The 25,923-nt window shown below is 43.4% G+C and overlaps 1 protein-coding gene across 1 annotated transcript in view; it reads left to right on the top strand.

Moving 5' to 3' along the window:
• The window catches only part of LOC106578591 (ribonuclease 3), a 151,556-nt gene that overhangs the window by 40,651 nt on the left and 84,982 nt on the right, over nucleotides 1-25,923 (top strand). Inside the window, 2 exon segments of the mRNA XM_014157586.2 lie at nucleotides 2,509-2,608; nucleotides 7,331-7,433. Coding sequence (XP_014013061.2) covers nucleotides 2,509-2,608; nucleotides 7,331-7,433 — 203 coding nt within the window.

Below are 25,923 nucleotides of genomic sequence, written 5' to 3'. Positions count from 1 at the left end.
GGATGGATGGTGCCATGTATCGCGAGATCTTGGCCAACAACCTCCTTCCTTCAGTAAGAGCATTGAAGATGGGTCGTGGCTGGGTCTTCCAGCATGACAACGACCCGAAACACACAGGCAGGGCAACTAAGGAGTGGCTCCGTAAGAAGCATCTCAAGGTCCTGGAGTGGCCTAGCCAGTCTCCAGATCTGAACCCAATAGAAAATCTTTGGAGGGAGCTGAAAGTCCCTATTGCCCAGCGACAGCCCCGAAGCCTGAAGGATCTGGAGAAGGTCTGTATGGAGGAGTGGGCCAAAATTCCTGCTGCAGTGTGTGCAAACCTGGTCAAGAACTACAGGAAACGTATGATCTCTGTAATTGCAAACAAAAGTTTCTGTACCAAATATTAAGTTCTGCTTTTCTGATGTATCAAATACTTATGTCATGCAATAAAATGCAAATTAATTACTTAAAAATCATACAATGTGATTTTCTGGATGTTTGTTTTAGATTCCGTCTCTCACAGTTGAAGTGTACCAATGATAAAAAATTACAGACCTCTACATGCTTTGTAAGTAGGAAACACTGCCGATTTTGCAGGTTATCAAATACTTGTTCTCCCCACTCTATATATCTCCCTCCCAGCACTGCTGTCTGCTGGATTGAACATTTTTAGAACTTGACTACCAGGAGCCGGGGATATATATATAATATTGAAGTGTTAAAGAGCAAGCTGGCTGATTTGAGATGAGAAATCTTGAGATCTTTCATGGCCATTTAATGCTACATCTATTCACCACAGGCGTACCTACCTACGGTCCCTTTAAAAATGTCAAGGCTCAACACTTCTTACCAAGGTCTTTTTTTCGTTCGATCCCTCCTCTCTCCTCCTTCACCTCTCTCCATCCTTGTTCTCTTCTTATTGTCGGGATTTATCACAAACAACCACATACTGTAAGCTCTCACCCCTTTGCTGCCCAGTCGACAATGCACTCTAGAAAAACTGTTGCGTTTAAATATACTGAAGCATGAAATAAAACAAAATCTCTGATAACTTGCTGATAACTTTCATTGTTAACCTAGATGCTGATTTTTATTTATTTTATCATGGCTAGAAAACAAAATATTGAGAAAGTATAATAACATTTTATTTGTCATATGCTTCGTAAACTACTGGTTTAGACTAACAGTGAAATGCTTACTTACGGGTCCTTTTACAACAATGCTATGTTTTCTCTAAGCTTTGTTGTACAATTAAAGGTCAATACACTGCATTTCAAACAGTCAGCAATAATCTGAATTCAGGGCCTGTGGAATTATAACTAAGCTAAATATTAGCCTTCTACAACTATAAGACCCACTAATAATTGTATTATTTTATGTAAATTGTTTAACCAGCTTTTTTTGTTGCAAAAATCACTGATCAGGATTTCAAGTCTGTCTATGAAAATGCCCTTTTTGTTGCAAATGTAACAAGAACCATTCACAATGCACATCCACTAATAATGACCAACTTCTTATAGCAGACTTTATAGAAAATTAACTCTGGTCTCAAACAATATCTCGAGCACAAGCCCAAGTGCTAGTGAGTAGCCAGCTAAACATTCTATTTCAAGTCTAGCCAACTTGGATCTATTTGCTTGCTAACAATATAGAACTGTTGAACTGTAATGAATATACTCTCCTTTCCATCTCCAACTATTTTTAACAGCCTGCTCAGTTCAGATATTGAAATGAATTGGCCTACCTGATAAGAAAATACTTATTTCTCAGAATGAGAACAAGTTGCTAATTCCTTATATAAATGTGTCTTTTTTTTGCTCATTGTACATTTATGAAACACAAACTAGACAGCACATAAGTCTGTGACTAAAATGTGTGGCACTGCGCGTGACAAACTGAGCATGAATTTTCCACAATTATGTTTATTAGTACTCTCATTTTAGTATGTTCTTCTCTGTTCTACATTTTGGGAGTTGAGACAACCTTTCTGATGATACCATTTTTATATTCTCACCTATTACAGTAAAATAATGTCTAAGCGTTTCGCTGTCCATATGACCGACGACCGATTCTGTTGGACCAAACCTAAAATGCAAATAGCGAGTTTAACTTCTTCCTCTCGGACAAGCAGTTTATCTTTCGTCTTTGTTAGTGGCAGGGGGAGGGGCTTGGTGTCTGCAAGTGGGAATGTACACAGTCGAGAGGAGACGAGACCAAAAAGACAGAACGTTCCTAAAAATGGAAGAAAAAAAATGATTACCTTGATTCTGCGATACATGCATTTGAAACATGGCGTTAATTCGATATATCGCCCAGCCCTAACTGTGACCATTGTTCAGCCATCTTGGATAATAACAAGTCTTTGGTTGCCTGCACACAGCTGGGGATCTGTGTCCCATCGGTGGCCATGTCGGATCTAATGGGTCTCTGGTTGGTTGCCTGCCACAGCTGGGGATCTGTGAGATTGTGACCCATCGTCAGCCATCTTGGATCTAACGGCTCTGTTTATGTTTCCTGTCTCCACAGTGTTCATCTGTACTACCTGTTCCCCAGTCTGGAGGAAGGAGGGCTCGCCACCTACAGAACAGCCATTGTACAGAACCAGCACCTGGCCATGCTAGCAAAGGTTAGACTTATACCCTTTTTAGGGACAGTTTCCAGGAAAACGATTTAACACTAGTCCTGGACTAAGAAGTGTGTTCAGTGGAGATTCTCCATTGAACCTATGTTTAAATCCAGGACTAGGCTTAGTCTGTGTCTGAGAAACCGGCCCATAGTGCAATACTTTTGAACAGGGCCAATGGGGATCTGGTCATGTAGTTCACTATGTAGGGCAAAATTCCCCAACTGGCAGCCCACGGTTAATTTTATTTCTCTAAGTTTTCATTTTTGAATTTATTTTTGGACAGAAGACTATAAAAACACATTTGCAAATCAGCTCCAAGTGATTTTAAATTAGGAAATTTGTTCCAAAGTATTCTCACGCATAATAGAGAGAGATATGTGATCGTCTACAAATATCAGCAATGTTTGAAATGATTGTTTTAGACATATCTGTTGGAGCTTGTTGCTGTAAATGTTTTTGCTACAACTTCCGTTAATTGTCCATGTTTGAGTGCATGAAAAAAAACGTGATGTGTCATGGGTAAATTGTGACCGACTGACTGATCTACGAATAATATTGAGTAGTTATTTATGATGCAAGATGATTTGTAGATTTGACTTTAAAGCCGGCTACAATGTCGAACGCGCCCATTATTTTCCGGACCCCTGAACATCCCCTCAAGAAGAAATCGGCCCAGGCTGAATCTAGTTGATGATCCCTGATGTAGGGATGTAGTTGATGATCCCTGATGTAGTTAAATAAAGGTTCAATAAAAACAAAAGATTTGTATGGGATAGGGTGCCATTTCAAACACAGCCTAAGATGGTTCTACTCTAAAGGTCACAGAGTGTGGATACGAGCACCAATAAGAGAGTGTTCACCACAAAGATGGATAGAAACCTGTTTTTATTGTTTCTGCCTCTCCTTTATAACTTTCTTGTAAGAGTACACAGGGGAGAGAAGTAATTCTGTCTCCATTTCCCCCCCCCACCACCCCCCTCTCACTTCTCTCTTCTGTCTGTAATTACAGTTAAAAGGTTGTTGTTCTTCAGGTGTAGTATTAGTGTTGCAGGTTCCCTAGGGACCGTTCCCAACTTCCCCCATTCCGAGATGCCACTCTCCTGAAGCAGCAGCATATTACCAAGCTCTCACACACACACAAAACACACACACTTCTCGGCCCCTCTCCTGTGGCAACAGCGTATTGCCAAAAACACGCCAAACACCCCAGCCTGCCATACTACTGGCACTGTTGTTGGAGAAAGAACACTAATCATCCCATGATGTGGAGAAAAGCAATTAAATCTTTAATCTTTCATGTTGCTCCCCCTGAATACCAAGATGCAGCTGCCTGCATTCGTGTTAGCGCTTTCGCTGGGTGCAAGTGGCACCCAATACCCCTATATAGTGCACTACTTTTGACCAGAGCACTATGGGTCCTGGTAAAAAGTAGTGCACTACTTAGGGCAATAGGGTGCTATTTGGGATGCAACCTCACTTTGGCTCGTTTCAATTTGCCATTTACAGGAAAGTGAGTGTGATACAATATGCAACGGTTGCCAAGTTGTTTCCCAGTTCTTCTTAAGCCAGCGAAACATCTACTCCTTCTCTGCACAAGAACACTTGTAATTATCTCTTGAAAAATGTTTTCAGAAAGCAACAGGCGTAAGCCGACACTTCACTTGTAAAACTTGAAAGTCGAACAGCAAGTTCCCTGTAAGTTAGTGAGGCCTAGTATTTATATTACATTTTTTTCCCTTCCAAATGTAATGATCACGTTTATCTTTCTAATGAATCGTCTGAAGTTGTTGACGCATAGTCATGTATTTTAATTTTAATTTGGTAAAGTAGCTACATTGCTATTACTGCAAACAATACTTGATATCAACTGGAAAATAAGATTGCACAAATTGTTAACCTCTATGGGCTAATAATCAGACACCCATTTTTCAAGCTAGCATATAATGTCACATAAACCCAAACCACAGCTAAATGTAGCACTAACCTTTGATGATCTTCATCAGATGACAACCCTAGGACATTATGTTATACAATACATGCATGTTTTGTTCAATCAAGTTCATATTTATATCAAAAACCAGCTTTTTACATTAGCATGTGACTAGCATGTGACTAGCATTCCCACCGAACACTGCCGGTGAATTTACTAAATTACTCACGATAAACGTTCACAAAAAGCATAACAATTATTTTAAGAATTATAGATACAGAACTCCTCTATGCACTCGATATGTCCGATTTTAAAATAGCTTTTCGGTGAAAGCACATTTTGCAATATTCTCAGTAGATATCCCGGCATCACAGGGCTAGCTATTTAGACACCCAGCAAGTTTAGCACTCATCAAAGTCAGATTTACTATAAGAAAAATGTTATTACCTTTGTTGTCTTCGTCAGAATGCACTCCCAGGACTTCTACTTCAATAACAAATGTTGGTTTGGTCCAAAATAATCCATCGTTATATCCAAATAGCGGCGTTTTGTTCGTGCGTTCTAGACACTATCCTAAAGGGTAAATAAGGGTGGCGAGCATGGCGCAATTCGTGACCAAAAAATTCTAAATATTCCATTACCGTACTTCGAAGCATGTCAACCGCTGTTTAAAATCAATTTTTATGCCATTTTTCTCATAAAAAAGCGATAATATTCCGACCGGGAATGTGCGTTTAGGTAAACAGACAAAAGGAAAGAAAGCATTCGGTCGACTCGGGCACGCGCCTAAGCCCATAGTACTCTGAGCGGCCACTTGCCAAAAGCGATAAAGTGTTTCAGCCAGAGCCTGCCTCGATATCGTTCAGCTTTTTCCCGGGCTCTGAGACCCTATGGAAGCCGTAGGAAGTGTCACGTTATTGCACAGATCCTGAGTCTTCAATAAAAAGAACCAAGATGAAACACTACTTCTCAGACAGGCCACTTCCTGCTTGAAATCTTCTCAGGTTTTGGCCTGCCATATGAGTTCTGTTATACTCACAGACACCATTCAAACAGTTTTAGAAACTTTAGGGTGTTTTCTATCCAAAGCCAATAATTATATGCATATTCTAGTTACTGGGCAGGAGTAGTAACCAGATTAAATCGGGTACGTTTTTTATCCAGCCGTGTCAATACTGCCCCCTAGCCCTAACAGGTTAATATAGAAACAAATGCAAAGGTTGAAGATTGATAATATTTGAGATGAAAACAAACAAATATGACTCCCAAATGGCACCCTATTCCCTGTTTAGTGCACTCATTTTGATCAAGGCCCATAAGCTCTGGTTTAAAAGTAGTGCACCGTATTGGGAATAGGGTGCCATTTGGGACCTACACATTGCGTTTGAGATGTGCCAGACTGCCAGCCAGTGACAGGCTGGTCTCTACCATGGCCCTCCCTACGCGTTCCCTGTCCCTCCAGTAGAATGAAGGTCAGCCCTATGATTTATTAGTTTTAAGTCATGATTATCTGTCCTGTGACTGTCCCCTCTTCCAAATGCTCCTGTCTGGTCTGCATCCCAAGTGGCACCCTATTCCCTATATAGTGCACTACTTTTGACCAGGGCCCACACAGTGAGAGCTTACAGATCAGGGCACAGCTGGCCACTCTGTCTCTCTCTCCTACAGACCTTTTACTGTAGTTGAGTGCCATACAGAACAGTATAGAGTCACTCGGACTGGCGGACTCTGAACTTTTTCAACCCCAAAAAATCACCACCTGGCCGGTCGCTGTATCAGGTAAACATCGAAGTGGCCAGTGTGTAGTTGTCAAAGTCAAAATACCATCAGGAGAAACCGTTATCATATAACAGCGATAGTGTTATATTAAGATAGCCCGCTAGCCTGAAGCTAGTACTTTTCAGACCACGCTAGTGGAAAATGTGCGAAACTGGCCCAGCAGGCCAGTGAACTGTTGCTTTTCCTAGTATTGCATGGCACAGATTGTGACTGTATGTGTTGCACTGACCATCCTACTGATCCTCGACATCTATAAAATAGCCTCCAACACTCTACTCAACAAACTGGATGCAGTCTATCACAGTGCCATCCGTTTTGTCACCAAAGCCCCATACACTACCCACCATTGCGACCTGTACGCTCTCGTTGGTTGGCCCTCGCTTCATACTCGTCGCCAAACCCACTGGCTACAGGTTATGTACAAGTCTCTGCTAGGTAAAGCCCTGCCTAATCTCAGCTCACTGGTCACCATAGCAGCACCCACTCGTAGCACGTGCTCCAGCAGGTATATCTCACTGGTCACCCCAAAAGCCAATTCCTCCTTTGGTCGTCTTTCCTTCCAGTTCTTTGCTGCCAATGACTGGAACGAACTGCAAAAATCTCTGAAGCTGGAGACTCATATCTCCCTCACTAGCTTTAAGCACCAGCTGTCAGCAGCTCACAGATCACTGCACCTGTACATGCTCCTTTGCACCCCAGTATCTGTACTTGCACATTCATCTTCTGCACATCTACCATTCCAGTGTTTAATTGCTATATTGTAGTTACTTCGACACCATGGCCTATTTATTGCCTTAACTTACCTCATTTGCACTCACTGTATATAGACTTTTTGTTTTCTTTTGTTCTACTGTATTATTGACTATATGTTTTGTTTATTCCATGTGTAACTCTGTGTTGTCGAATTGCTATGCTTTATCTTGGCCAGGTCGCATTTGCAAATGAGGACTTGTTCTCAATTAGCCTACCTGGTTAAATAAAGGTGAAATAAAAAATGTTTCATGCTTTGCCAGAAACTGGAGTTGGATCGCTTCATGCTGTATGCCCACGGCCCAGACCTCTGTAGGGAGTCAGACCTGAGACATGCCATGGCCAACTGTTTTGAAGCACTCATAGGTGAGTGTACCGATGTGTGTGACTGTCTATCTCTGTCTCGCTCTGTATGTCTTCGTTAGCTATGTACCGTAGCTACACTGAACAAAAATATTAACTTGCAACCATTTCAAAGATTTTACTGAGTATTTATATAAGGAAATCAGTCAATTGAAATCATTTCATTAGGCCCTAATCTATGGACTTCACATGACTGGGAATACAGATATGCCACTGTTGGTCACATATATCTTTAAAAAAAAGGTAGAGGTATGGATCAGAAAACCAGTCAGTATCTGGTGTGATCATCATTTGACTCATCTCCTTCGCGTAGAGTTGATCAGGCTGTTGATTGTGGCGTGTGGATTGTTGCCCCACTCCTCTTCAATGGCTGTGTGAAGTAGAGGTCGTCCGATTTAATCGGAATGGCCGATTAATTAGGTCCAATTTAAAGTTTTCATTACAATCGGTAATCTGCATTTTGGCACCGATCATGGCCGATTACATTGCACTCCACGAGGAGACTGCGTGGCAGGCTGACTACCTGTTATGCGAGTGCAGCAAGGAGCCAAGGTAAGTTGCTAGCTAGCATTAAACATATCTTATAAAAAACAATCAATCTTAACATAATCACTAGTTAACTACACATGGTTGATGATATTACTAGTTTATCTAGCTTGTCCTGCGTTGCATATAATCGATGCGGTGCCTGTTAATTTATCATTGAATCATAATCTACTTTGCCAAACGGGTGATTTTACAAGCGCATTCGCGAAAAAAGCACTGTTGTTGCACCAATGTGTACCTAATCATAAACATCAACGCCTTTCTTAAAATCAATACACAAGTATATACACTGCTCAAAAAAATAAAGGGAACACTTAAACAACACAATGTAACTCCAAGTCAATCACACTTCTGTGAAATCAAACTGTCCACTTAGGAAGCAACACTGATTGACAATAAATTTCACATGCTGTTGTGCAAATGGAATAGACAACAGGTGGAAATTATAGGCAATTAGCAAGACACCCCCAATAAAGGAGTGGTTCTGCAGGTGGGGACCACAGACCACTTCTCAGTTCCCATGCTTCCTGGCTGATGTTTTGGTCACTTTTGAATGCTGGCGGTGCTTTCACTCTAGTGGTAGCATGAGACGGAGTCTACAACCCACACAAGTGGCTCAGGAAGTGCAGCTCATCCAGGATGGCACATCAATGCGAGCTGTGGCAAGAAGGTTTGCTGTGTCTGTCAGCATAGTGTCCAGAGCATGGAGACGCTACCAGGAGACAGGCCAGTACATCAGGAGACGTGGAGGAGGCCGTAGGAGGGCAACAACCCAGCAGCAGGAGCCCTGCAAAATGACCTCCAGCAGGCCACAAATGTGCATGTGTCTGCTCAAACGGTCAGAAACAGACTCTATGAGGGCCCGACGTCCACAGGTGGGGGTTGTGCTTACAGCCCAACACCGTGCAGGACGTTTGGCATTTGCCAGAGAACACCAAGATTGGCAAATTCGCCACTGGTGCCCTGTGCTCTTCACAGATGAAAGCAGGTTCACACTGACCACGTGACAGACGTGACAGAGTCTGGAGACGCCGTGGAGAATGTTCTGCTGCCTGCAACATCCTCCAGCATGACCGGTTTGGCGGTGGGTCAGTCATGGTGTGGGGTGGCATTTCTTTGGGGGGCCGCACAGCCCTCCATGTGCTCGCCAGAGGTTGCCTGACTGCCATTAGGTACCGAGATGAGATCCTCAGACCCCTTGTGAGACCATATGCTGGTGCGGTTGGCCCTGGGTTCCTCCTAATGCAAGACAATGCTAGACCTCATGTGGCTGGAGTGTGTCAGCAGTTCCTGCAAGAGGAAGGCATTGACGCTATGGACTGGTCCGCCCGTTCCCCAGACCTGAATCCAATTGAGCACATCTGGGACATCATGTCTCGCTCCATCCACCAACGCCACGTTGCACCACAGACTGTCCAGGAGTTGGCGGATGCTTTAGTCCAGGTCTGGGAGGAGATCCCTCAGGAGACCGTCCGCCACCTCATCAGGAGCATGCCCAGGCGTTGTAGGGAGGTCATACAGGCACGTGGAGGCCACACACACTACTGAGCCTCATTTTGACTTGTTTTAAGGACATTACATCAAAGTTGGATCAGCCTGTAGTGTGGTTTTCCACTTTAATTTTGAGTGTGACTCCAAATCCAGACCTCCATGGGTTGATAAATTGGATATTTATTGATTATTTTTGTGTGATTTTGTTGTCAGCACATTCAACTATGTAAAGAAAAAAGTATTTAATAAGATTATTTCTTTCATTCAGATCTAGGATGTGTTGTTTAAGTGTTCCCTTTATTTTTTTGAGCAGTATATTTTTAAACCTGCATATTTAGTTAATATTGCCTGCTAACATGAATTTATTTTAACGAGGGAAATTGTGTCACTTCTCTTGCTTTCATTGCACTCAGAGTCGGGTATATGCAACAGTTTGGGCCGCCTGGCTCGTTGCGAACTAATTTGCCAGAATTTTACGTAATTATGACATAACATTGAAGGTTGTGCAATGTAACAGGAATATTTAGACTTAGGGATGCCACCTGTTAGATAAAATACGGAACGGTTCCGTATTTCACTGAAAGAATAAACATTTTATTTTCAAAATGATCTTTTCCGGATTTGACCATATTAATGATCTAAGGCTCGTATTTCTGTGTGTTATTATGTTATAATTAAGTCTATGATTTGATATTTGATAGAGCAGTCGCGGTGGTAGGCAGCAGCAGGCTCGTAAGCATTCATTCAAACAGCACTTTTGTGCGTTTGCCAGCAGCTCTTCGCAATGCTTCAAGCATTGCGCTGTTTATGACTTCAAACCTATCAACTCCCAAGATTAGGCTGGTGTAACCGATGTGAAATGGCTAGCTAGTTAGCGGGGTGCGCGCTAATAGCGTTTCAAACGTCACTCGCTCTGAGACTTGGAGTAGTTGTTCCCTTTGCTCTGCAAAGGCCGCAGCTTTTGTGGAGCGATGGGTAATGATGCTTCGAGGGTGGCTGTTGTCGATGTGTTCCTGGTTCGAGCCCAGGTAGGGGCGAGGAGAGGGACAGAAGCTATACTGTTACACTGGCAATACTAAAGTGCCTATAAGAACATCCAATAGTTAAAGGTATATGAAATACAAATGGTATAGAGAGAAATAGTCCTGTAATTCCTACAATAACCTCAACCTAAAACGTCTTACCTGGGAATATTGAAGACTCATGTTAAAAGGAACCACCAGCTTTCATATGTTCTCATGTTCTGAGCAAGGAACTTAAAAGTTAGCTTTTTTACATTGCACATATTGCACTTTTACTTTCTTCTCCAACACTTTGTTTTTGCATTATTTAAACCAAATTGAACATGTTTCATTATTTATCTGAGGCTAAATTGATTTGATTGATATATTATGTTAAAATTAAAGTGTTCATTCAGTATTGTTGTAATTGTCATTATTACAAATAAAAGAATCGGCCGATTAATCAGTATCGGCTTTTTTTGGTCCGCCAATAATCGGTATCGGCGTTGAAAAACCATAATCAGTCAACCTCTAGTGTGAAGTTGCTGGATATTGGCTGGAACTGGAACACGCTGTCGTACACGTCGATCAAGAGCATCCCGAACATGGGTGACATGTCTGGTGAGTATGCAGGCCATGGAAGAACTGGGACATTTTCAGCTTCCAGGAATTATGTACAGATCCTTGCGACATGGGGCCGTGCATTATGATGCTGATATATGAGGTGATGGCGGTGGATGAATGTCACGACAATGAGCCTCAGTATTTCGTCACAGTATTTCTGTGCGTTTCAAATTGCCATCGATAAAAGGCAATTCTGTTCATTGTCCGTAGCTTATGCCTGCCCCATACCATAACCCCACTGCCACCATGGGGACTCTGTTCACAACATTGACATCAGCAAACCGCTCGTCCAAACGACGCCATACACCGCTGTCTGCCATCTGCCCGGTACAGTTGAAACCGGGATTCATCTGTGAAGAGCAAACTTCAGCGTGCCAGTGGCCATCGAAGGTGAACATTTGCCCACTGAAGTCTGTTACAATGTCAAACTGCAGTCAGGTCAAGACCCTGGTGAGGACTATGAGTACACAGATGAGCTTCCCTGAGACAATTTCTTACGGTTTGTATAGAAATTCTTTGGTTGTGCAAACCCTGTTTCATCAGCTGTCCGGGTTGCTGTTCTCTGTCGGTCCCATAGGTGAAGAAGCCGGATGTGAAGGTCCTGGGCTGGCATGGTTACATTGGTCTGCGGTTGTGATGCTGGTTGGATGTATTGCCAAATCCTCTAGAGAAATTAACATTAAATGATCTGGCAACAGCTCTGGTTGACATTCCTGTAGTCAGCATGCCAATATAAACACAACATGTAAAGTGTTGGTTTCATGAGCTGAAATAAAAGATCCCAGAAATGTTCCGTACACACACAAAGCTTATTTCTCGCAAATGTATGCACAAATGTGTTCACATCCTTGTTAGTGAACATCTCTCCTTTGCCAAAATAATTGATCCACCTGTCACTTGTGGCATATCAAGAAGCTGATTAAACAGCATGATCATTACACAGGTGCACCTTGTGCTGGGAACAATAAAAGGCCACTCTAAAATGTGCAGTTTTGTCACCCAACACAGATATCTCAAGTTTTGTGGGCGCGTGCAATTGGCATGCCTACTTTAGGAATGTGCAACAGAGCTGTTGCCAGAGAATTGAATCCTCATTTCTCTACCATATGCGGCCTCCAACGTCATTTTAGAGAATTTGGCAGTACACCCAACCGGCCTCACAACCGCAGACCACGTGTAACCACGCCAGGTCTGGACCTCCACATCCAGCTTCTTCACCTGTGGGATCATCTGAGGGGGGGTGCTGAGGAATATTTCTGTCTGTAATAAAGCCCTTTTATGAGGAAAACTAATTCCGGTTGGCTGGGCCTGGCTCCTCCCTCTTTCTTACTCTTTTAGTGTCTCTTTTACTGTCTGCAAGCTCACTGTAATAAGTAGTGAATAAACATGCGTGATGCCACAGACAGACAGAGGACGCAGTGAGAAACGGCCTGGCTGTCAGAGATGCTGAGGAGCCTCCAGTGATGGTTTTGGATCACTAACTCAAAATAGACCCCTCATGTCGAGACGTACGCTGGCGAGTGAGCAAGCGCACACGAGCACTTGCGTTGAAATTGCTTGTCATGATGTGCCTATTCTTTTGTGACACTTCTGTCATCTCAACTTCTGTTTTAGCTCCAAGGGTTCCTGAATACCCCTTTTACCCCCCTGTCTTGTCTAACGCTCTCTCTCTCTCTCTCTCTCTCTCTCTCTCTCTCTCTCTCTCTCTCTCTCTCTCTCTCTCTCTCTCTCTCTCTCTCTCTTTCTCTCTCTTTCTCTCTCTTTCTCTCTCTTTCTCTCTCTTTCTCTGAGACAAACCCAGAGTGGAGTAGATGTCATTTCATCCTGTTATCTGTTTCACAGGAAACATGTATATAACACACTGCAGCTCCCACTGTAACATACTCTCACACTTTTTCACTCAAGCGCACATGCACAGACACGCACAAGCAAACATCTCAGAAAACGAGTTTTTCTTCTTTAGATGCGTCATTTTGGAACGTATCATTTTAGACATCACTGATCCTTTCCCGTGCCCTTTATTATTATTCACAGAGAATTCAGATATTTTTTCGCAAATCTTTAATTTGTCCTTTTATAAGAAGAAATATGTAATCTGACATGCGTCTATCTTTGAAGAGCGTAGCGAGGAGCGGATGGCTTTAAGGGGTTGTTGGATGTGTTTAGTGACCCTTGTTTTATTTGTTTATGTGCCGCCGTGACCCTTGAACCCTGGCTATGCAGCAAGTAGTCGGAAGCAGCAGATAACCTCCTACTTTGCATGGGCAGACTGACTCTCCTGTCTCGCTGTGGCACACACAGACACAGTGTCTATTTCTGCTAACCTTGAGGCAGGGCCACTTTGTGCCAGGGAGTGAGAGAGGGAGAGGAATGAAAGAATGGCGGGAGGGAAGGAGAGGGTGAGGGGTGGAAAGGTGGAATCTGCAATGCAAATAGACGCCCGCAACCCTGCATTATTCAAAATGTTAAATGGATAATATAGTTTTTTTTTTAATCTCTCGTCCTTAACTTCCATTCTCATTTGAGCTCTTGTGGCCCTGTTCGCCTTTACATTCTCATTCTCATTTTACCTCTTGTCATGGAAACAAAATACTTTTTCCCTCAGCCTAGTCGGTGGAGCTGCAGCACATCTTCCCTCCCTCCCTTTCCCCACCCCCTTCCGACCTATAGAAACGTTTCCAAAGAGGAAAGAATTGAAAAGAAGAAAGGAGCTCCGTTCTGTTTTATGGCCCTAATTTCCTTGTACAGTTGATCTGTGGATTATAGTGTGTCAGCAGCTGCCAGGAAACGCTGCGATGCAGATGATGGATCATTGTGAGGCCCTCTCTTCTCTCTAGTCTCTAAGCTCTTCCTATTAAAAGAGAGGAGGGAAAAGGATTATCTTTCAGTGGTCTGAATATCAGATTTACACAATGTAGAGACTGTGTATTCACTGAGTGAGAACAGCTCCATTGTTAATTGCTGCGGATGGTGGCAGTGGAGGGATAGTTCTCTGTGCTGCTCTTCTTTCTCAATCTTTCTCTCGCCCTCTCTCCCCCTCAACCCCTTTTAGTTTGGAATAGTTAAGATGTTTGATGTCGAAATGTAATCAGCAGGCTCTGTGCAGCGACGGCGGTGGCAGAGTTTCATTTATATTTTAGTTTGGTTTATTTTGTCATTAATGTGCCTCTGCTTTTTGTGCCCGTTGGGTGGCCAGGCTGGAGCAAAATGGAACGGAGAGGAAGAAAAACTGCTTTATTTGTATTTGATGGATTAGAGCCAATGCTTATTTGAATAATTCATTTTAAGTTATTAATGTGACTGTCAGACACTGATATTTGGAGCCCTGGACCCTGTTTATTGGTCATTGAAAGTGCCTCTGGGTATTACATTTTTTCCCCTAAAGATAACTGTAGCATACATCAGTAAAGGAGGTGATCCTGTGTGGCTCAGTCGGTAGAGCATAGTAATTGCAACGCCAATGTTTGTGGGTTTGATTCCTGCTGGGGTCACCTTACATAAAATGTATGCACACATGACTGTAAGTGGCTTTGTGTAATGTGGCAGATGAATTAGTTGGGTAACATAGATCATTAAGATGTTTTATTTGCATAATATGCCTTTGTGAGATATTTGTCATGTGAATGTATCTGTTAAACCATGTGAAGGGATGGCGTGATTAATGGGGAACCAATTATTTGTCTCCACAATGTCTGTGCGCAAGTCACTCCCCTCAGTGAGCTTGTCCAGGAGTGGAGTCAAGAGGGGGTTTACTTGAGATGGGAGTATCTAGAGTTGTCAATTCATTTATGCTATTGGATGAGCTAATGGTTCTGTTCTATACCGTACCAGGGAGAGACTGTTCCAGTTTGGGGTAGGAGGACCAGATACTGGTCTATACAATGAACACTGTTGATACAGCAGTTGTTGTCTGCTATGTTTTATAGATATCATTCATACAAAACTTAACCTTTGTGAACTGTTCCTAAGATCTGTTGTTTGTCATGTACGTTGAGAGGGGTGGATCTTGGGTATAAAATATCTTTGTACTTTTGTGTAATCACTTTTTCATTTACATTTATGTCATTTAGCAGACGCTCTTATCCAGAGCGACTTACAAATTGGTGCCTTCACCTTATGATATCCAGTGGAACAACCACTTTACAATAGTACATCTATCTTTTTTATTTTTTATTTATTTTTTAAAATATTTATTTTTTTGGGGGGGGGGGTGGGTTCGAAGGATTACTTTATCCTATCCCAGGTATTCCTTAACACAGCTCCTTAAGGATAGGGGGCAGTATTGACAATTTCGGAAAAAATATGTGCCCATATTAAACTGCCTCCTACTCAAACTCAGAAGCTAGGATATGCATATTATTAGTAGATTTGGATAGAAAACACTCTGAAGTTTCTAAAACCATTTGAATGGTGTCTGTGAGTATAACAGAACTCATATGGCAAGCAAAAACCTGAGAGAAATCCTACCAGGAAGTGGAAATCTGGATGCATGGGCTCTCTTCAAGTCGTTTCCTATTGAATACACAGTGACGTAGTAATACGGCTTCCACTAGATGTCAACAGTCTTTACAAAGTTGTTTGAGTCGTCTACGATGAACAGAGACCGAATAAGAAGGTGGGGAAGTTGGTGAGGCAGGGAATGACATCACTTCTTGGCGCGCGTTCCTGAGGGTGGATCCTCCGTTCCAAAATGTTTTTCAAGACACAGGAACCGTCCGGTTGAAATATTACTGAATCTTCACGTTCTAAAGGCCCTAAAGATTGATGATTTACAACGTTTGACATGTTTGAACGAACGTAAATACAACTTTTTTTACTTTTCGTCATGACATTGTCCGCACGCTTCCTACATTTGGAGTAGCTTACTGAACGCGCGAACAACAAGGAGTTATTTGGACATAAATTATGGACTTTATCGAACAAAACAACATTTGTTGTGGACCTGGGAATCCTGGAAGTGCCTTCTGATGAAGATCATCAAAGGTAAGGGAATATTTCTAATGCAATTTATGATTTTAGATGACTCCAAGATGGCGGCTATCTGTATAGCCTAGTGTATTTTTCTGAGCTCAGTACTCAGATTATTGCAAAGAGTGGTTTCCTCGTGAAGCTTTTTTGAAATCTTTCATAGCGTTTGCATAAAGGAGATGTTCATCTATAATTCTTTGAATGACAGTTTAATTTTGTATCAACGTTTATGACAAGTATTTTTGTAAATTGTGGCGCTGATTCACGAGCAGTATTTGAGGGAAAATATTTTCTGAACGTCATGCGCCGATGTAAAATGCTCTTTTTATATATAAATATGAACTTTATCGAACAAAAAATGCATGTATTGTGTAACATGATGTCAAAGGTTAGATCGTCAAAGGTTAGTGCTGCATTAGCTGTGTTTTGGGTATTTGTGATGCATGCTAGTTGCTTGGAAAATGGCTGTGTGGTTATTTTTGTCGATGTACTCTCCTATCATAATCTGTTTTGCTTTCGCTGTAAAGCCTTTTTGAAATAGGACAACGTGGTTTGATTCAGGAGAAGTGTATCTATAAAATGGTGTAAAATAGTCCTATGTTTGAGAAATAGAAATTATTAGATTTGGTTTTGAATATGGCGCTCTGATTTTTCACTGGCTGTTGATCCCGCTAACGGGATTGGAGCTGTAAGAGGTTTTAAAGAGGTAGGGTTTCAGGTGTCTCCGGAAGGTGGTGATTGACTCCGCTGTCCTGGCGCCGTGAGGGAGCTTGTTCCACCATTGGGGTGCCAGAGCAGCGAACAGTTTTGACTGGGCTGAGCGGGAACTGTGCTTCCGTAGAGGTAGAGGGGCCAGCAGGCCAGAGGTGGATGAATGCAGTGCCCTTGTTTGGGTGTAGGGACTGATCAGAGCCTGAAGGTACAGAGGTGCCGTTCCCCTCACAGCTCCGTAGGCAAGCACCATGGTCTTGTCGCAGATGCGAGCTTCAACTGGAAGCCAGTGGAGAGTGCGGAGGAGCGGGGTGACGTGAGAGAACTTGGGAAGGTTGAACACCAGATGGGCTGCGGCGTTCTGGATGAGTTGTAGGGGTTTAATGGCACAGGCAGGGAGCCCAGCCAACAGCGAGTTGCAGTAATCCAGACGGGAGATGACAAGTGCCTGGATTAGGACCTGCGCCGCTTCCTGTGTAAGGCAGGGTCGTACTCTGCGAATGTTGTAGAGCATGAACCTACAGGATTGGGTCACCGCCTTGATGTTAGCGGAGAACGACAGGATGTTGTGCAGGGTCACGCCAAGCCTCTTAGCACTCTGGGAGGAGGACACAATGGAGTTGTCAACCGTGATGGCGAGATCATGGAACGGGCAGTCCTTCACCGGGTGGAAGAGCAGCTCTGTCTTGCCGAGGTTCAGCTTGAGGTGGTATCCGTCATCCACACTGATATGTCTGCCAGACATGCAGAGATGCGATTTCGCCACCTGGTTATCAGAAAGGGGAAAGGAGAAGATGAATTGTGTGTCGTCTGCATAGCAATGATAGGAGAGACCATGTGAGGATATGACAGAGCCAAGTGACTTGGTGTATAGCGAGAATAGTAGAGGGCCTAGAACTGAGCCCTGGGGGACACCAGTGGTGAGAGCACGTGGTGCGGAGACAGATTCTCGCCACGCCACCTGGTAGGAGCGACCTGTCAGGTAGGACGCAATCCAAGAGTGAGCCGTGCCGGAGATGCCCAACTCGGAGAGGGTGGAGAGGAGGATCTGATGGTTCACAGTATCAAAGGCAGCAGATAGGTCTAGAAGGATGAGAGCAGAGAAGAGAGAGTTAGCTTTAGCAGTGCGGAGAGCCTCCGTGACACAGAGAAGAGCAGTCTCAGTTTAATGACCAGTCTTGAAACCTGACTGATTTGGATCAAGGTCATTCTGAGAGAGATAGCAAGAGAACTGGCCAGGGACGACACGCTCAAGAGTTTTGGAGAGAAAAGAAAGAAGGGATACTGGTCTGTAGTTGTTGACATCGGAGGGATCGAGTGCAGGTTTTTTGAGAAGGGGTGCAACTCTCGCTCACTTGAAGACAGAAGGGACGTAGCCAGCGGTCAAGGATGAGTTGATGAGCGAGGTGAGGTAAGGGAGAAGGTCTCCGGAAATGGTCTGGAGAAGAGAGGAGGGGATAGGGTCAAGCGGGCAGGTTGTTGGGCGGCCGGCCGTCACAAGTCGCAAGATTTCATCTGAAGAGAGAGGGGAGAAAGAGTCAAAGCATAGGGTAGGGCAATGTGAGCAGGACCAGCGGTGTCGTTTGACTTAACAAACGAGGATCGGATGTCGTCAACCTTCTTTTAAAAATATTTGACGAAGTCATCCTCAGAGAGGGAGGAGGGGGAGGAGGATTCAGGAGGGAGGAGAAGGTGGCAAAGAGCTTCCTAGGGTTAGAGGCAGATGCTTGGAATTTAGAGTGGTAGAAAGTGGCTTTAGCAGCAGAAACAGAGGAAGAAAATGTAGAGAGGAGGGAGTGAAAAGATGCCAGGTCCGCAGTGAGGCTAGTTTTCCTCCATTTCCGCTCGGCTGCCCGGAGCTCTGTTCTGTGAGCTCGCAATGAGTCGTCAAGCCACGGAGCAGGAGGGGAGGACCGAGCCGGCCGGGAGGATAGGGGACATAGAGAGTCAAAGGATGCAGAAAGGGAGGAGAGGAGGGTTGAGGAGGCAGAATCAGGAGATTGGTTGGAGAAGGATTGAGCAGAGGGAAGAGATGATAGGATGGAAGAGGAGAGAGTAGCGGGAGAGTGAGAGAGCGAAGGTTGCGACGGCGCAATACCATCTGAGTAGGGGCAGAGTTAGTGTTGGAGGAGAGCGAGAGGGAAAAGGATACAAGGTAGTGTTCGGAGACTTGGAGGGGAGTTGCAGTGGGATTAGTAGAAGAACAGCATCTAGTAAAGATGAGGTCAAGCGTATTGCCTGCCTTGTGAGTAGGGGGGGACGGTGAGAGGGTGAGGTCAAAAGAGGAGAGGAGTGGAAAGAAGGAGGCAGAGAGAAATGAGTCAAAGGTAGACGTAGGGAGGTTAAAGTCACCCAGAACTGTGAGGGGTGAGCCATCCTCAGGAAAGGAACTTATCAAGGCGTCAAGATCATTGATGAACTCTCCAAGGGAACCTGGAGGGCGATAAATGATAAGGATGTTAATCTTGAATGGGCTAGTGACTCTGACAGCATGGAATTCAAAGGAGGAGATAGACAGATGGGTCAGGGGAGAAAGAGAGAATGTCCACTTGGGAGAGATGAGGATTCCAGTGCCACCACCCCGCTGACCAGATGCTCTCGGGGTATGCGAGAACACATGGTCAGACGAGGAGAGAGCAGTAGGAGTAGCAGTGTTTTCTGTGGTAATCCATGTTTCCGTCAGCGCCAAGAAGTTGAGGGACTGGAAGGTAGCATAGGCTGAGATGAATTCTGCCTTGTTGGCCGCAGACCGGCAGTTCCAGAGGCTGCCGGAGACCTGGAACTCCACGTGGGTCGTGCGCGCTAAGACCACCAGGTTAGAGTGGCAGCAGCCACGCGGTGTGAAGCGTTTGTATGGCTTGTGCAGAGAGGACAGAACAGGGATAGACAGACACATAGTTGACAGGCTACAGAAGAGGCTAAGCTAATGCAAAGGAGATTGGAATGAAAATTAACTAAACAACTGGGGAAGCGAGAGAGCAGGGCCTCCCTCACTAACCTTTCACTGAAACAATCAAATATAACTCTTCCATCTTCCACTTTAGAAATTATAATTGATGTAAACTGCAGTGGTTCAATGTTTCCAGGAATAGGCTCAAACTTAGTTTATTCAGCTAGATAACTTGGTACAGTATTCTTCCGTGAAACCCACCCAGTGCACCGTATCCTATGACGCCGTAGCTAACTAGCATATTAGCATCCAATAACACACGGTTAGCACCAATACTTGCTTACAACAAACTACCAATGGATCATTTGTGTCCGTGTCTAGTTCCTTTCATAACGCAGAAGTAATTAAACGTTGGCTAGCTAACACAAAGTCAGTCCTGCTAGCTACACAAGTGGACTACACATCTCGAATGTTCAGAAAGTGAAGCTTACGTTGCAAAAATCTTATTGACTAAAATGATACAGTACTGCTAGCTGGTAAAGTTGGCTAGCTAGCAGTTGCTGCGTTGTTGACTTTGTTTGAAAAGGTAGCTGGCTAGCTAACCTCGATAGTTTCTCTGTACTACACCTTTATCTTTGATATAAAGACAAATATGTAGCTAGCTAACATTACACTAATCAAATCGTTCCGTTGTAATGTATTTAGTTTCTACGGTACTGCTAGTTGGTAAAGTTGGCTAGCTAGCAGTGGCTGTGGTCTTGACTTTGTTTGGAAAATGGCGTCGAACGAATATAGCTGGCTAGCTAACCTTGTTAGTTTCTCTAAACTACACCTTTATCTTTGATACAAAGACAGCAAAGACAACTATGTAGCTAGCTAACATTACAATAATCAAATCGTTCCGTTGTAATGTAATGAAATGTAATATTACCTGCGGAGCGAAGTACAGCACGACTACTACTCACTCACACCCGATATCATTTTTCAATGGTTCATTAGAGATAGCGCATCATTGAAAGTCAAATGCTTTTGCAAAAGCATCTTAATTATTAATGATGTAGTTTTAAGTATAACTCTGACTTGTGTGTGTGAAGTTTGTAACTCTACTCATTTGGTAATGCAGACATTAGCCACCACAGTAATAAAGTCTGCTAAATGGCATATATTGTTTATTTTATATAGTCACTCTGGATAAGAGCCACTGCTCAATTACTAATGTAAATGTAGCAGCAGCCTTCCACTAACCCTGACGCAAGAGAACATGCATATTACAGTTGTTAATGACATGAATGGCCCTGGTTTGCGTCCCAAATGGCACCCTATTCCCTTTATAGTGAACGACTTTTGAACAGAGCCCTATAAAGTTAATAGGGTGTCATTTGGGAAGCATCCTAGGTCTACAGTGCCTTCAGAAAGAATTTACGCCCCTTGACTTTCTCTACGTTTTGTTATGTTATTACTGTTGGAAACACCTTTGGCAGTGATTACAGCTGTGTCTTTTTGAGTAAGTCTCAGAGCTTTTCACACCTGGATTGTACTTGTTTTTGTTTTACACATCTACCAATCTGTGCCCTTTGAGGCAATCTGAAAACTTAAGGTTACTTCCGTAACCCCGGTTCTCCGATATTATGAGTGTGATCTCACCTGTGGGGTTCTCGTACCACCTTTTCTCTCAAAAGCACTAATCGAAAACGTCTGTTGGAGACGGGTAGAGTGGTGAATGAGGTGCGACCCACTTTTCCATAAAAGGAGCCACTCTCCCGCCCTCTGGTCATCCTCATGCTTGCTTCTCGTCCTCACGCTCTTGCCAACATGGAAATGCGGTGAGATATGTCACTCATAATATCAGACAACCGGGGTAACGCAAGTAAACTTAAGTTCTCTTTTAATTATTAGTTTTGGTATCTCATATGTGGGGATATGGCCAACTCCCATATCGCAAAACACGCCAGGGAAGTCCCAATATAGCGACCCTCAGAGGACCCCAAACTAAGGGAGCATGCGCCAAGGATGTGCAGAAAACAACCCATTGGGAAAACCTCATGAAGTGAGTGGCAGACCAATACATGGCTAAAATCTCAGTATATTGAGACCTGTCCCAAAAACAGTGCCCAGGAGTTGAAGTCCTCTATAGGATATATTTTTTATTTATTTAACTACCGTAAATTCCGGACTATAAGCCGCAACTTTTTTCCCAGGCTTTGAACCTCGGGGCTTAAACAATGACGCAGCTAATATATGGATTTTTCCCGCTTTCAATAAAATCTTTAAAAAAAAACACATTCTGTGACGTGCTCAGTTTTTTTGGCGGCATGAAGCTTTCATTCGACCAATGAAATTGCCAAACGGGATAAGGTCAAACAAGTTTTCTGTTTACTGTTTAGATTAAATCGAGTGCTCTCAAACTTCCCATCATTCTGATTACGGTAGTCATTTTGTCACCCTCATCATGGCAAAGACACGGAGAAATGCATATGATGCAGCTTTCAAGTTGAAGGCGATTGATCTGGCTGTTGGAAAAGGAAATAGAGCTGCTGCACGGGAGCTTGGTCTTAATGAGTCGATGATAAGACGTTGGAAACAGCAGCGTGAGGAATTAAAGCTAAAGCTTACTGCTAATTTTTTATTTTTTGTTACAAGCCGTGTTTTGTTAAAGCCTATTTATTTTTGTTACAAGCCGTGTTTCGTTAAAGCCTATTTATTTTTGTTACAAGCCATGTTTCGTTAAAGCCTGTGTAAAGTTAATTTGTTTCAATGTACCGGTAGGCACCTGCGGCTTATAGACATGTGCGGCTTATTTATGTTCAAAATATATATATATTTTTAATTCAGTGGGTGCGGCTTATATTCAGGTGCGCTTAATAGTCCGGAAATTACAGTAGGCAAGTCAGTTAAGAACAAATTCTTATTCACAGTGACGGCCTACCGGGGAGCAGTGGGTTAACTGCCGTGTTCAGGGGAAGAACGACAGATTTTTACCTTGTCAGCTCTGGGATTCAGTAACCTTTCGGTTACTGGCGCAACGCTCTAACCACTAGGCTACCTGTGAAATCACCCTTGCCTTTATACATAATTTCTTGCCTTCGGAAAGTATTCATACCCCTTGACTTTTTCCAGTTTGTTACATTACAGCCTTATTCTAAAATGTATTAAATCATTTTTCCCCTCATCAATCTACACACAATAATAATAATTACAAAGCAAAAATAGGTCTGTAGAAGTTTGTGCCAATTTATTACAAATAAACTTAAATTTTAAATGTATCTAAAGTATTCAGACCCTTTACTCAGTACTTTGTTGAAGCACCTTTGGCAGCGATTACAGCCTCAAGTCTTCTTGGGTATGACTCTACAAGCTTGGCACACCTGTATTTGAAAGTTTCTCCTATTTTTCTCTGCAGATCCTCTCAAGCTTTGTCAGGTTGGATGGGGAGCGTCGCTGCACAGCTATAATCAGGGTTCAACTCCGGGCTCTGACTGGGTCTCTCAAGGACATTAAGAGACTTGTCCTGAAGCCACTCCTGCGTTGTTTTGACTGTATGCTTAGGTCCTGAGGTCCTGAGTGCTTTGGAGCAGGTTTTCATCAAGGATCTCTCTGTACTTTGCGCCTTTCATCTTTGCCTCGATCCTGACTAGTTTCCCAGCCCATGCTGCTGAAAAACATCCCCACAACATGATGCTGCCCCCATGCTTCACCGTAGGGATGGTGCCAGGTTTCCTCCCAACGTGACGCTTGTCATTCAGGCCGAAGAGTTCAATCTTGGTTTCATCAGACCAGAGAATCTTGTTTCTCATTATCTGAGAGTCTTTAGGTGCGCTGTCATGTGCCTTTTACTGAGGAGTGGCTTCCGTCTGGCCACTCTACCATAAAGGCCTAATTGGTGGAGTGCTGCAGAGATGGTTGTCCTTCTCAAAGGTTCACCTCCCTGATCAAGGCCCTTCTCCCCCGATTGCTAAGTTTGGCTTGGCAGCCAGCCCTAGGAAGGTTCTTGGTGGTTCCAAACTTCTTCCATTTAAAAATGATGGAGGCCACTGTGTTGCAGACATTTTTTGGTACCCTTCCCAAGTTCTGTGCCCGACACAATCCTGTCTCGGAGCTCAGCAGTCAATTCCTTTGACCTCATGGCTTGGTTTTTGCTCTGACATGCACTGTGGGACCTGATATAGACAGGTGTGTGCTTTCTCAAATCATGTCCAATCAATTGAATTTACCACCGGTGGACTCCAATCAAGTTGTAGAAACATCTCAAGGATGATCAATGGAAACACTGCACCTGAGCTCAATTTGGAGTCATAGCAAAGGGTCTGAATACTTATGTTAAGTGTTTTTGTTCTTTATTTTTACTAGATTTCCAGAAATTTCTAAACTGTTTTCTCTTTTTAATATGGGGTATTCTGTGTAGATGGAGGATTAAAAAAAATATGTAATTTAATAAGGCTGTAACGTAACAAAATGTGGAAAAAGCCAAGGGGTCTGAATACTTTCCGATGGCACTGTAAATCAATATAATTGTCTCCACGGAAGGATACAGTCAAAAAGAGAAGGCTGAAAGTCATAGCACAATGAGCGAAGAGCATGACACTCTTGCCCGAGCTCTCCTACAATCCAAGTGGGTGCGAGACACACCCACTGGACAATGACGAGGAAGGTGACAGGTGAAAAGCCGTATGCTCTAAGTTGCAATAATGGGGAAAAAGCGACCTGGGCCAAAAAGTGGGGGTTAGGTATATTAACCTGAAAAACCTCTGGGCTGACTTTTGCCACGAACAGTAGCTGGTAGAGCACAGTCCATCCATACGTTAGACACGAAGGGGGAGGGCAGTAGTAAAGTGAAAGGAGCAATATGACCTCTCCACGCTTTTTAGACTATGAGCTGCTGTGAATAGATTGTAAGCACAATAGTCACGTCCCTGGATGAGCTAAAAGCTTAGAGGCTGTGCATAAGCGACGTGCCTCCCTAAGAGACTGCACCACAATTATGGATAAACTGTATACTTCGGGGCTTGGCATGCTGAGAAAATGGCAAATGGACCTCGACAAGATTAACCTTCTCTCAGTGCAAAAGTACTGCAATGGCACAGGACCATGGAAAAACAGAGTGTAGGGAGAAACAATCTCTATAGTCATACTATTTCTCCACAACAACAAAAAACACCTAAACTGTGAAGACCGAGATCGTGAAGAAGAGGCTAACACTATTTTCCGAGAGTTGCAGGCCTGTCTTTCCTTTTTGGGTGGTAAAAATCATGGGCAGTAGGACGGCTACATCACTGGTTTGTCTTGGACCTGCACCATGGAGGAGTGTTGTCATGAGTGAAGATGGTTCCTCAGCTGCTCGCTCCCATGAGATGGGGAGGTAGGCAGGTAGTGCCCGGTTGCATGAACCAATCGCAGTAAAAAACAGGATGAGGAAAAGCTGAGGCTTTGTGGACTCTGGAGTACCAGATAGCTGTCTGGGCCTGAAATTACATTTTATTTGTTACATGCTTCGTCAACAACAGGTGTGAACTAACGGTGAAATGCTGCTTACTTACGGCCTTTCTCAACAATGCAGAAAAATAATAACACAAGGAATACATTTTGGATCTCTGTTCCTGAGATCCACAATGTAAAGTCAAGAATAACTATACTAACTGATCTCTATCTCAATGGAGAGTGTTCTCCATAAGTCATCTTGGAGTGAACCCTGGAAACCTGTCGCGGGTGGTTAGGGTTCCCCTGACTTGTACAGAGTAGCAGTGCCCCTCTGGCAGGAAACCGGAGCACCACATTCTATCAAATAAAATGTTATTTGCAACATGCATCGTAAACAACAGGTGTAAACCAGGGCTCTCCAACCCTGTTCCTTGAGAGCTACCCTCCTGTAGGTTTTCTCTCCAACCCCAGTTGTAACTAACCTGATTTCAACTTATCAACCAGCTAATTATTACAATCAGGTATGATGGATTAGGGTTGGAGTGAAAACCTACAGGACAGTAGCTCTCTAGGAACAGGGTTGGAGACCCCTGGTTTAGACTAACAGAGAAATGCTTACTTACAGCTCCTTTTCCAACAATGCGAAGTTAAAGATAAAGGTTTTTAAATATATATTGTGACACGAGGAATAACTAATAACAATAATGAGTAGAAATAAAATGGCTGTATACAGGAAGTACTGAGTCAATGTTTAGGGTTGTGAGGTAATTGAGGTATCTATGTACATATAGGAAGGTGTAAAGTGACTAGACAACAGGATATACTGAGCTGTAGCAGCAGCATATGT

Source organism: Salmo salar, chromosome ssa19 (genome assembly GCF_905237065.1).
Source record: "Salmo salar chromosome ssa19, Ssal_v3.1, whole genome shotgun sequence".
Classification (NCBI taxonomy): Eukaryota; Metazoa; Chordata; class Actinopteri; order Salmoniformes; family Salmonidae; genus Salmo; species Salmo salar.
This window is presented reverse-complemented; position numbering and strand designations above follow the sequence as displayed.